This window comes from Canis lupus, chromosome 20 (genome assembly GCF_011100685.1).
Source record: "Canis lupus familiaris isolate Mischka breed German Shepherd chromosome 20, alternate assembly UU_Cfam_GSD_1.0, whole genome shotgun sequence".
Classification (NCBI taxonomy): domain Eukaryota; kingdom Metazoa; phylum Chordata; class Mammalia; order Carnivora; family Canidae; genus Canis; species Canis lupus.
In genome coordinates, this window is record NC_049241.1 from 53,688,854 (window position 1) to 53,702,105 (window position 13,252).

The 13,252-nt window shown below is 41.6% G+C and overlaps 1 protein-coding gene across 1 annotated transcript in view; it reads right to left on the minus strand.

Annotated features, from left to right (window-relative positions):
* Positions 1–2,243: 2,243 nt before the first annotated feature.
* LOC119864611 (putative adhesion G protein-coupled receptor E4P) overlaps positions 2,244–13,252 on the minus strand; it is a 30,744-nt gene continuing 19,735 nt past the window's right edge. Inside the window, exons 6-11 of the mRNA XM_038565387.1 lie at positions 12,079–12,314; positions 9,935–10,001; positions 8,860–8,951; positions 7,100–7,280; positions 4,827–4,922; positions 2,244–2,300 (exon numbers count right to left, since the gene is read on the minus strand). Coding sequence (XP_038421315.1) covers positions 2,244–2,300; positions 4,827–4,922; positions 7,100–7,280; positions 8,860–8,951; positions 9,935–10,001; positions 12,079–12,314 — 729 coding nt within the window. The remainder of the gene's footprint in view (positions 2,301–4,826; positions 4,923–7,099; positions 7,281–8,859; positions 8,952–9,934; positions 10,002–12,078; positions 12,315–13,252) is intronic.

The following is a 13,252-nucleotide window of genomic DNA, read 5'->3' on the forward strand; positions in this document are numbered from 1 at the left end:
GTTTTAGACGTAGGTGAGCCTTCAGTAAAAATGTCTGCAGGCATTTTTGATTGTTGTGATGATCATTTGGGATGGGGGTGGTAACTGGTATCTAGCTGGTAGAGGCCAGTGATGCTACTCAACATCATGCAATGCACAACATAGCTTGCCCACAACCAATATTTTCCAGCCCAAAATGTCAACAGTGAAGACCTTGAGAAGTATTGCTCTAAGTGGAGGCAAGGAAGATTTCACTTATCATCTTGTTAAACATTTATCATTAAAACATTTATCATTCTTGCCTTCCAGAAGCTTATAATCTAGGTGGGCATAATTTAAAGCAAACACATATTGTGTGCAATAGCACACAAAATATATGGTAAGTCAAGTCATATGGATGGTAATAGACCAAGGATGGGAGATGGATTTGTGAGGGCTAGAAGAAGAAAAAGCTCTTGAAGGAGGTAGAGGCTAGTACTTAAAGAAGCAAAGGGTTGAAAGAGGTAGAAAAGAGGAAAAAAATTGATTTCATATTAGGAGGGAGGAAAAATTTTGACTAAAGAGGTCCAAACCCACAGCACCTAGAACATTTGGCTGGTTTATCCTCTTCTTGCAGCTGTCTTGGACACGAAAACAGCAGAAAATTTGTGGGGCTTCAGTGCAAGGATTTGTCAACATCCCAGGAAGGTTGCATTTCGTGTAAGTTTAATTTGTGCAAATTTGATGTTGCATGACATAAAAAGAGCACCACAGGCATGCCTTTGGAAACCATGTGAACCTCCCAAAATTTTGAGTGTTCAAGAGGAATCACAAAATTTTAAGGCCAGCAAGTGGAGTAAAACATACACTCTGGTTGTATCACTGCCATGTGGAGGAGACACTTGAACAGGTTAAGCAGAAAAGGACAGTCTTTGGTCCACCACCTAAAAACTGCACATGAAATCTCTTCAAATGAATCATGGCGACTCTCAGATGCTATTTCTATGCTTCCTGCTGTTATCAAGTAAAATTGTTTTTAAAACACCATCTGGTAACAAAATTAGCCATGCATTTATTAATTCTAGTGCTGGAAATCACTCCTAGAATCCAATAACTTTGAAAAAGAAATTAGAAATATTAAAACAAACAAAAAAAGAAAGATACAACTGCTGTGACCCCTCATGCTGTTGGTCTGGGAGTATTCCCACAGGATAGGTTTGAAATGATATTATATAAACAAAATCAACCCAAGAAACAAGTAGGTTTGAAAATCATCAAGCAAAGAAGATAATGCAGGTGTTTTGACTACAAGACCTTTCTGGTGACAACATGCTCCTAAGCAGGATGGTGGAGGAATTTTGCATTGTAAGAGAGCAACACTCTTTTTAATATTTATTCATATGGGAATTATTGAATTCTGAAAATGTTGAATGATGCAAAATCTTCAGGAGCATAAAATGCAACCGATTGCCCAGAGAGAAAAACCTGTCAGGTGAATCCAGATGTTGGCCAATAAATCTTGGGCAAGGTAGCAATAGCTGGAAGAAGAAAATGCACTTTCCTTCATTACTAAAAATCATTCCCTGAGTACTTAATGGCACATGATATACAATACTGAGCAAGGGTCTCAAAGGTCTCCCAGTGACCCCTTCTATCTCTTGAGACAGAAGCCAAAATAAAGAAAGGTGTGTGGAATGAGCCTCGGTGTCTATCGAAAGATGGATGGATAAAGAAGATGTGGTCTATGTATACAATGGAATATTACTCAGCCATTAGAGACGACAAATACCCACTATTTGCTTCGACATGGAAGGACCTGAAGGGTATTATGCTGAGTGAAATAAGTCAATCGGAAAGAGACAAACATTATATGGTCTCATTCATTTGGGGAATATAAAAATTAGTGAAAGGGAATAAAGGGAAAGGAGAGAAAATGAGTGAAAATATCAGTGAGGGTGACAAAACACGAGAGACACCTAACTCTGGGAAATGAACAAGGGGGAGTGGAAGGGGAATTGGGCAGGGGGTTGGGGTGACTGGGTGATGGGCAATGAGGGGGGCACTTGGCGGGATGAGCACTGGTGTTATGCTATATGTTGGCAAATTGAACTCCAATAAAACAATTTAAAAAAAAGAAAAAAATAAAGGTCTTAGAACTGTTTTCAGGAGGAAGATACAGATGATGGCATTTTCTGATCCGTGTGTGACCACAGGAGGTGCTGTCCAGGACCAGCTCAGGTTTCCATTCTTTGTCAAATAGCACAGACAGTAGTCTCTGGCTGTAGTTACACAGAAGCAAGGTCTCTCCTAGGAAAGACTCCTGATGACATCCGTAGTTCCATCTATTTGGGGAGATAATAGGTAGAACAATCTGAGGAGAAATTAACACCTCAGGAAATGACAAACCAGAATTTCTCTAAGATCCTAAGCTCAGTAAAGACGTCCTAATATATATGTATATATAAAGATGTCCTAATATCTGACTTTATAACCTTCTCCCCACCCCAAATGCCATCTATGATGACCTTTTTATTTATCTGACCTTTCAAAAACTTTTATAGTGTGTTTGTTTACCCTGTGCCAGGCAGGACTCTGAGTTCCTAACACATATGACCTTGCTTACTTCTCATGATGAGATAGATACTATTACCATCCTCATCTTACAGACGAAGTCCTGAAGGAGAGACAATAAGAGGCTAGTAGAAACTGGGGGATCCCTGGGTAGCTCAGTGGTTTGGCGCCTGCCTTTGGCCCAGGGCACATTCCTGAAGTCCCGGGATCGAGTCCTGCATCGGCTCCCAGCATGGAGCCTGCTTCTCCCTCCGCCTGTGTCTCTGTCTCTGTCTCTCTTTCTCTGTCTATCATGAATAAATAAATAAATCTTTTTAAAAAAAACTCATGCAGCCTGGAAGTAGTGGAGTTAGGACTTGCCCTCAGCAATCTTGCCTCCCTTCACACAGTGACATATCACTAAATGCTACAGAGGATCAATAACGATTGTAAAGTTGAATATCTGCTTTTTATTTTTTACTTTTATTTTTACTTATTTAATTTTTTTAGAGAGAGTTGTGATTGAATTGGGAAAAGCGAAGAGAAAGAGGGAGAGAAAGAATCTCAATCACACTCCATGCCTACCATGGAGCCCAAAGCAGGGCTCAATCTTATGATCCTGAGATCATGACCTGAGCCAAAATCAAGAGTGGGATGCTTCACTGACTGAGCCAACCCAGACATCCTGAATATGTGCTTTGTAGAATATAACATATTGTCCAAAGATAAGAGGATAGGATTACTGTTTGGGGCCTTCTGTATAATTGACTCTTAATTTTTTTTTTATGATAGTCACACACACACACACACAGAGAGAGAGAGAGGCAGAGACACAGGCAGAGGGAGAAGCAGGCTCCATGCACCGGGAGCCCGATGTGGGATTTGATCCCGGGTCTCCAGGATCGCGCCCTGGGCCAAAGGCAGGCGCTAAACTGCTGTGCCACCCAGGGATCCCATGTATAATTGACTCTTGATAATTTGGTGTTAATAAAAGTAGTGCTGTCATGGTTCAGAGTAGAACAAAAAGCTTCCATGTACACTGTTTTGTTCCTCAGTCCATCAGACATTTCAATGATGAATGAATTGAGGCTCAGAGAGGTTAAGCCACTTGCCTAGCATCTACCAGGTAGAGCCTGAAAGAATCCAGATTCCAACTCAAATCTGGTGAACTCCAGAATCCATGCTATGGATTCCACTATGCAACATGTGTTTGGAGACCACATGTGCTGGGACAGTTCTTTTACACAGTCCAGGTAGACACAACCTTTGACTGCTGGTGATTTCAGCCAAGGGCTGAGCCACTGGCATATGCTATGCTGTTAGGACACTATCAGCAGCCAGTTGTCCTCTGTGTGAAAGTACACGTCCCAGGAAGTGGTCCTAAAGTTGTTGATGATCTGGAGTGAATCCCTGTGCCCAGCTGAGTAGCTTTGAGCAAACCCTGTGGACTTTCCCACTCTGTGTCCTCATCTATAAACAAGGACCTTAGACACTCAGCAAATTAAATGAACATCCTTTGTGGGCTAGGCATACTCTAGGTAGAAGGAAAATGATAGTAACCACATCACTGAACCTACAGGGGGCAGAGATTGACCAAAGGTAAACACTTTCATGTTTTCCAGACTAAAAGAAATATCATACAGAGAGGCACGTCATGCAGAGAATTAAAATAGAAGGTGGTAATAGACAGTGAAAGGCTGTCACCATGACCCCCTTCCTGGAAATCAAACTCCCTCCACATCATGTGTCCTGATTTCTCTTCACAGCTCTGTATTTTTCAATACCCCTCATCACTTTGTGAAATATTGAATAATCCATATTATGGCTTGCCATCCTTTACTATATAACAACAGTTCTTGAGGGCAAGAATTTTTGTCAATGTATCTTCTGGTGTTTCCCCAGAACCTAAAACAGTGACTGGCATATATTAGTAAATAATATAATTATTTAATTAGTAAATATTTGTTAAATGAATGTTGTTATGTTTAAATTTTGATAAATATTATTTGGATATTTGTGGAAAGACTGAGGAGAGAGAGAGAGAGAGAGAGGAAGGAAGAAGAGCAGAGAGCAGAGGGGAAGAGAGAAGAGAAAAGGAGAGGAGAGGAGAGAAAAGAGAGAAAGGAGAAAAGAAAAGAAAGGAAGAAATAAGGGAAAAGAATTCTACTGGTTTTGGTCTCAAAAACCAAAAACCACCAGAGTAATGGAGGAAGTAATGCAATTTCTCTTTTCTTTCAGATCAAGGGACCAGGAAGCTCCTGGCAGTACAAGATGTTGGGTTCAGCAATTACACAGCATTGCAGAGAAGCTGGTCTTACCATTTTGATTTGGGTCCCAGAGTGAGTTACCTCAGTGCTCTCAGTTTCAGCCCATTTGCACATCCCTCTAAACCATTTCTTATATTCCATTTGCACCTGAGGAATACAGAGGTTTGTATCACATTAGGAGCTTGGTTAGGGAGAAGGTTAAAAAGACATACATGTGAAGCCCCATGACTACCTTCTCATTGATTTTCTGTACACTCTTGGCTATCCTCTTGTTGATTCATTCTAAAATTCAAGATCCTCATTATACAAAAGGTATTTACTAAATGTCAGGTGATGATCCTGACAATGAGGGAGGAGAATAGTGAAAGTGATAGTGATCATGGAATGCCTGATGGTCATGATGATGACTCTGATGACAATGAAGATGATGGTGGTGGTGGTGGGGATTATAATGATAAAGGTCACCATTTATTGAACACTAGCGATCTTCAATACACTTTATACACAATATATCATTTCAGCCTGACATAAGCCAAATGAGGAAGGCTCTTCTGTTATCCCCAATTAAAGATAAAGAAGCTGAAGCTGTTGGAAATAAATGGACTTGTCTCATATCCTACAGCCAGCATTCAATACCTCTTCATTCTCACTCCAGAGCCCTGACACTAACCACTATGCTGAACCAATCCTTAGATTTCATGAATTCCTTCCTGAGACCTACTTAACATGTTTTAAGAAGATATTTAAATATTTCATATTCAACATTATTTCACTAAGACACTTAAGTTGTGCTTTATTCTAGGTGTGAGGAGTACCAAGCATTAAGAAGGCCCTAGAAGATGAAAGAGAAATTAATGAAGTGTTATGATGGCATTTTTGTCACCAACATCTTCATTGCTGGTAGTTCTGACCAATAGTAAAGGGGAAAAAAGTGGGCAGCCCGGGTGGCTCAGCGGTTTAGCACCTCCTTCATCCCAGAGCCTGATCCTGGAGACCTGGGATGGAGTCCCACATTGGGCTTTCTGCATGGAGCCTGCTTCTCCCTCTGCCTGTGTCTCTGCTTCTCTCTCTGTGTGTCTCTCATGAATAAATAAATAAAAACTTTTTTTAAAAGTGGCGGGGGGGGGGGGAAGCTGGGAAAACTGTTTCCAATCTTTTAAGAGAAATAAAAATATAATGATGACCCTCCGAAGAACTTAATGTGTGCCAAGGACTGTGCTAGGAGATTTATATTGCATTAGTTCATCTAATTCTCAACCCCATGAAGCAGGTGTTGTCATTTACACAGGTGAGAAGTTTGAGGCTCAGAGAGGGTAGGAAGGCTACCCAAGGTCACAGGGCAACATACTCAGTGGAAAACCTGTCATTAGAGCTGAAGACTCTGTTTTTGGCATATTCAGCCAAATATTTCAGTGCCCCTCCTTAAAGTGCACTTCACTATAAGAGATTATGTGTCTTTCTAGTGAACTTAGGTATGGCCAAGTAATCTGCTCTGGCCAATGAAAGAAAGATAATTAAGCTACACTTATCAGGATCTCCTTTCCCTTTGCCATGAGAATACCAGTCCCACGAGAATACCAATATCTAAATAAGGGCTGCCCTTTAGCCTATATCCCAGAGTGAAAACAATGTAGATCAAGCCATGGATATGTAGATTGGGCAAGAAATAACCTTTATTTTTATAAACCACAGAAATCAGGGGGTGGTGGCTATTTGTTACTGCAGCATAATCTCCCTTATCCTGACTGATACATGCTCTGCTATGGACTGAACTATGTCTCCTCAAAATTCACATGTGAAAGCCCTAACCTCCCAGTGTGACTGTATTTGGAGATATGATGCCCTTTATAGAAAAATTAATATTAAATGAGGTCATAAGGGTACATCCTTGATCCAAAAAGATTAATGTCCCAAAAAGGAGAAGCATAAAATCTCTCTCTTCCATGTAAGGCCAGAGCAAGAAAGTGGCCCTCTGCAAAAAATGATAGAGCTCTCACCAGAACATAATAACACAGGCACACTGACCTCAGATTTCCAGCCTCTAGAATTATAAGAGAAATCTCTGTTGCCCAAGCCATACAGTCTATGGTATTTTGATATCATCTGCAGCAGACAGAAGCACACTCTTAAGAGATAGGTTGGAATGCGAAGGCTAGTTAGGAGCTAGGGCAGCTCAGAGCACATGTCATACTGAAGCATCACCTAAACCCTCTTCCCAGAAGGAAGGCAGCACCAAATACACCTCAGATAAGGGTGAGAATGGGACCAACCATTCAGTAAGACTTTTTGTCTTGGCTGGCAAGAGACAAAATAATTAGGCTTACCTGGCGATTAAGGAGGCAGTGTACCACAAAGAGCAAAATGCCTTGCAGGACATTGATGATGGTGAATGTGTATGCCATGACTAATCTGATCACCTTCCCCAGCTCTTCAAATGTAAAAAATCCAAGGCCCCAAGAACAGCCCAGGATAAATAGCTGAGCAATGGCTTTAAGTGTCATGACTCTGCAAAGGAAAAAGAGCAATAAGAACCATCATTGAGGGATCCCTGGGTGGCGCAGCAGTTTAACGCCTGTCTTTGGCCCAGGGCGCGATCCTGGAGACCCGGGATCGAATCCCACATTGGGCTCCCGGTGCATGGAGCCTGCTTCTCCCTCTGCCTCTGTCTCTGCCTCTCTCTCTCTCTCTCTCTGTGTGACTATCATAAATAAATAAAAATTAATAAAAAAAGAACTATCATTGATCACTATGTGTTGAGCACTGTGCCAAATGCTTTCCATAAGTTACTTGTTTTAATATTCACATCAACCTCATGTGCTTAAGTCACTTACAGAAAGCCATACAGCTCGAAGATGAGGGAGAGCCCAGGTTTCCAAAGGCTGCTTCTGGGAATAATGCTTTCTCCTACTTTTTGGAATATTTTTTCTTGCAATCTTTAACCTAGATCTATTGGAAGTTATGTGAAAAATGCCTTCATGGAATTAGCTTTGAAAATGTGTATTGAGGGGATGCCTGGGTGGCTCAGTGGTTAAGTGTCTTCCTCGGCTCAGGGTGTGATCCTGGAGTCCCAGGATTGAGTCCTGCATAGGGCTCTCTGCATGGAGCCTACTTCTCCCTCTGTCTATGTCTCTGCCCCCCTCTCTCTCTGTCTCTCATGAACAAATAAATACAAACTTTAAAAAAAGAAAATGTGTATTGAGGACAATGTCAGGACTTCAGACCATAACATGCTGTTGGGTCCTTCAAAGGAAAATTGTATTTTATAAAATGGAATGTGGTGGTTGAAGGCAACTGTCTGGAAGAGATGATGTGTGTGTGTGTGTGTGCGCGCACACACACACACAGGGACATGAGCTTACTCACATCCAGCATGTATAGAGGGATGAGGAAGTGCCTAGAAAGGTGATGCTCTGACCCTTCAGGATGGAAAACACTAAGGCTTAGAAATGTTAGGTTAGTCTGATAGGCAGATGAGATCGAAGCCAGGATTTGAAGTTGGACAGATATCCTTTAAGTTCTGTATACATGACTCACCAATGCAAGGTTCTAGCCCACTGTTGGGTAAAATAAGCAGTTGTTCATCTTATCAATGGGGGCTGGTACTCATATCCACCACATAGATTGGAGTTATGAGCATTCAGTGAAAGAATATTGGTAAATTTCCAACATCTACCAAGTCCCTAGTTAACGTCAGTTGCTCTTATCATTAATTTCAATCATTTAGATCAGCACCAGTAAGAAATGAACATCTCCAATAAAGGATAACAGAGTCCCTAGAAGTAGGTGGATTTACAAGGTGGGGGAGGCAGGATAACATTGATTCTCTTGGCATGAATTTCATATGATGATTATGTTACACAAAGGAGACACCCAATAAATATTTGTTGAATAAAGAGATCAAGGAGTACATGAAGCTACCTAAGATTATAGGTTTTACCTCTAGAAGTTGTACCTCACATACGCTTTATCCAGTCCTAGGAAATGTTGTATCAGATTTTTGTATGGGTTTTTCTTTCCTAGTTAGAAAGAAAAGTAGTCCTGTAGGAGAAATCTGTGGATACCACTGATTCTGGGACTTTCTTACCTGGTATCCTGAATGGTAGAAACTTCATGATTGAGGGAGGAAAGCTTGCTTCTCAAAATCCACAGAATTTGGAAGTACAGCAACAAGTTTATCTGCGGACACAGAATGAAAACCTGAATTGGAATTTTATTTTGAGGCCATGGCAGGCAACTCAATTTGAGGTAGACCTAAGAATCTTTTTCCAAAAGATACGGGCTTCATAGAATGCTATGCATATATGCTCTGATCTTTTTTTTTTAAGATTTTATTTATTTATTCATGAGACACACACACAGAGAGAGGCAGAGACACAGGCAGAGGGAGAAGCAGGCTCCATGCAGGGAGCCTGATGTAGGACTCTATCCCCGGACCCCAGGATCACGCCCGGGGCTGAAGGCAGTGCTAAACTGCTTCCTGCTAAACCCAGGGAATCCCTGCTATGCTATTTTTTTTTAATTTTTTTATATTTATTTATGATAGTTACAGAGAGAGAGAGAGGCAGAGACACAGGCAGAGGGAGAAGCAGGCTCCATGCACCGGGAGCCTGATGTGGGATTCGATCCTGGGTCTCCAGGATCGCGCCCTGGGCCAAAGGCAGGCGCCAAACCGCTGCGCCACCCAGGGATCCCCCTGCTATGCTATTTTATACAGCACATTGTATGTCTTTGTACCTGTGGCACTTGGTGCTTGATTAGGGTGACTATATAGTTCTCATTCACACCAAGTCACCTTGAAAGTGAAAGAGTACTATTAATATCTATACCGGGACAATGGATGTGATCAGGAAGTTCCTGATGAACAGGAGAACATGTCACTCTGTGCAGAGTAGATACTTGTTAAATATTTGCTGAATGAAGAAACGTGGGATTTTTAGAAGAATTCCCAGTAGAGGGTTATGTTCCATCAAAGCAACAAGTGAACCAGGGGGAAGCAGGGAAAGACAGATGAAGAGAGCATTTCCAGGAAGAGGAGTTCATCACATTAGGCTATATTTTCTTAGCTTCACATCATTTCTACTTTCACAGAAAGAATCACACTCTATGCTTGGCCAGCCCAGGGCGGGCACTCCCATAAATAACTATCACTAGTCACTCACCAAGATAATGACAGCCACTGGTCCCATGAAACTCCAGATGAACGCTCTATCGAGCTTGAGCCAGCAGCTGTTGAGAGAAGGTTACACGTGAGCTGCCTATTTCTTGGAGGGCAGAGAGCTTGAATTCAGACTCCTGAGCAAGATTCAACCAATGCCAGGAACGATTTAGTTCAGAACCCGGATTTTAGATGGAATAAGACATGGGTTCTCATCTGACACAAGCTATACACTCTAAGCTCAGTTTCCTTTGTAAGTGGGGGCAAACACAAGTATCAAAAGATTAAATGGTGACAGTGGCCATATTGCCAACTCTTGAAGTCAGGTTGGATCAGTCCTCTGACTGTTCCTCTCATCCAATATTGTGTTAGCTCTTCAGGGTCTTTTGCTTCTCTATATAAACATTAGAATCCACTTATCAATATCTACAAAATAATTTTCTGGGATTGTCATTGTGAATGTATTGAATCTATAGATCAATTGGGGAAGAACTGACTGACTCCTTGACAATATTGAATCTTCCTCCTCATGAACAATAACCGTATCTCCATTTATTTGAATCTTCTTTGATTTCTTTCATCACACTTTTGCAGTTTTCCTCATATAGATCTCATAGGAAAGATCAAATGAGATAATGTTGTTGAGTATAGCAAAAAACCTACCAACACTAAGCAACTATATTCCATGTACCAAGTACTCTGTTGCCCAAGTCCTTTTTATTACATCGTGGCTTATGTTGGCAAAAATAGTCTAATTATTCTAAACAGAGACTTGGAAGCATAAAACTAGTACATATAACAGGCAATTGCCAATATTCAGTGAGCAGAAAAGCTCCTGTGCTTATGTTTTATTCCAAATGTTACAAATGATGACCCACAGGCCAAATCCAGTCCACCCCTTGTTTCTGTAAATAAAGTTTTATTGAAACACAGTCACACCCATCCATTTAATATGGTCTACATATTGGCTGCTCTCCTACCACAAGAGCCATATTCATTATTTGCCACAAGGACTGGATACCTGCAGAGACAAAATACTTACCCTTTAGCCCTATAGAACTTTTGCCAACCTTGATCTATGCTACCATAATATCTCCAGAATCATTCTGGTAGGCTGTTTGGTTCAAGATGGAGACAGGGCATCTTTTTTCCTTCAAGAGAATCACCTTTATCATGTTGTTTTAACACATGCATGCCTACTCCCAACAGCAGCCTCATTGCCAAAATACTAACCTCTTCAGCTAACTTTGCAGAGCTTTGTAAACTTCCTTAGTGAGGCAACAATCCTTTAGTGAGGAATTATTAGTTACACTCTCTATAGTTCTAACCTTGAGAAAGTTTCTTAGAAGCACGAAGCCCCAAATATCCTGTGTATGAGGTGATGAACAGTGCTGACCCCACAGGATCACAGGGAGAATGAGATGAAATATAGGCTATCTCTGAGGCATCACAAGCCTTCCAGATTTGTTGCTATTGTTGTTACTCTTTACATTTTGGGGATGAATCTCAACCTCTTCAGCCTACTCTTTCAGAATATTACAGAACACAAAGGCTACGGGTGGGCTTTTCCATCCTTGAATTTCTTTTTCCTTTTGGATTTTTTTTTTATATATATTTTTTTATTTATGATAGTCACAGAGAGAGAGAGAGAGGCAGAGACACAGGCAGAGGGAGAAGCAGGCTCCATGCACCGGGAGCCTGATGTGGGATTCGATCCCAGGTCTCCAGGATCACGCCCTGGGCCAAAGGCAGGCGTCAAACCGCTGCGCCACCCAGGGATCCCTCCTTTTGGATATTTTTTATTGGAGTTTGATTTGCCAACATCCTTGAATTTCTTGAATGTACTTTTTGTCCCTAATATCCTGAAGTTATAGTCAAAATTTAATGTGTAAGTACATTTTTCTGAAAAGTACATTTCCCTCTTTGGGGAAATAGGCCCTGGATTTTAAAGTCTCAAAAGGATCCAGCCCCCAAAGATGCTGAGAACCATTTCTCTAGGGATTTCTAAGAGAAAATAGAATTCTGGCTTATAAAGAGACTGGTTTGAGGAATAATTTACAATGGGAAATGGACTGAAATGCTTTTGATTTCTGATCATGTATCAGCCATAGACACCACTTCCACCATCAAGGCATACATCATGCTTACTGTGTGTGTGTTCCATAATTTTGGGGTCCTATTACTGCAGACACAGCCACAACCAGAGCTGGAATCCCATAGCCAAAAGGGTACATGAACTTCTTCTTGAATTTGCCTGCACTGGTGTAGTTGGCCACCTTGAGATTCCTAACCATGAGGAAGAGATGTAGCCCTTCAAGGAGCATCCAGGTGAAGGCGGCCAAGTAGAGGTAGTGCAGCACCCCTGCAATGATGGAGCACAGTACCTGGAGGGGAGACAAGAGTTAAGAATGTGGTTTATACCCCTGTACCCGATTATGTCCTCAGCACTTAGCAATACTTGGGTGTGGCCTGCATTTTCAATTCTAACACCTGTAATATTTTGCCTGGGGGCAACATATTTTTGAGGAGCTTTCAGTGGCCCCATGCTTATCCCATGTATGGAGCAGGCCAGAAATGCCCAGGAATGAATGTCATAGGAAGATTCCTCAGATCCATGACAGATTAAAGTTGGTAGATGAATAGTCCATGGCCCTTGCCCTTTGTGTGGGTGTGCTGTTTATCTTTATGTGTCGACTCAGCTGAGCTAACTAATGCCCAGATAACAGGTAAAACATTATTTCTGGGTGTGTCTGTGTGGGTGTTTCAGGAAGACATTAGAATTTGAGTCAGTAGACCTGAAGATCACCTTCACCAGTAAGGGTAGGTAGGCATCAACCAATCCACTTGAGGGCTTAAATAAAACATTAATGGAAGAAGGGAGAATTTGCTCTCTCTACTTGTTCTGGGAGACCTTGAGCTTGAGGTCTAGAGAGCTCATAGTCTACCTTGCAGTTAGGAAACACTCATGGGGCTATTTATATTGAAATTCATTAAAATTAGATAGGAGGCAAGATGGCAGAAGAGTAGGGGTCCTCATCTCGTCTGGTCTCACAACCTTACCTAGGTAACTTTCAAAACACCCTGAACACCTACAAATTCGTCCTGAGACATAAAGAGAGAGCAGCTGGCATGCTACAGAGAGACTACTTTTTGCTTCTAACAAGGTAGGAAGGCGAAAAAAAAAAATCAAGTGGAAGAGGGGAACTGTGACAAGCCAGTTGAAAGGGGAGCCACGAAAGCCTCCAGGGCATGAAAGCCCAGCCCTGAACAAGCAGGAACTTTAAGAATCTGGGCCTCAGTTTTCTCTGATAGAAAAGTGCTT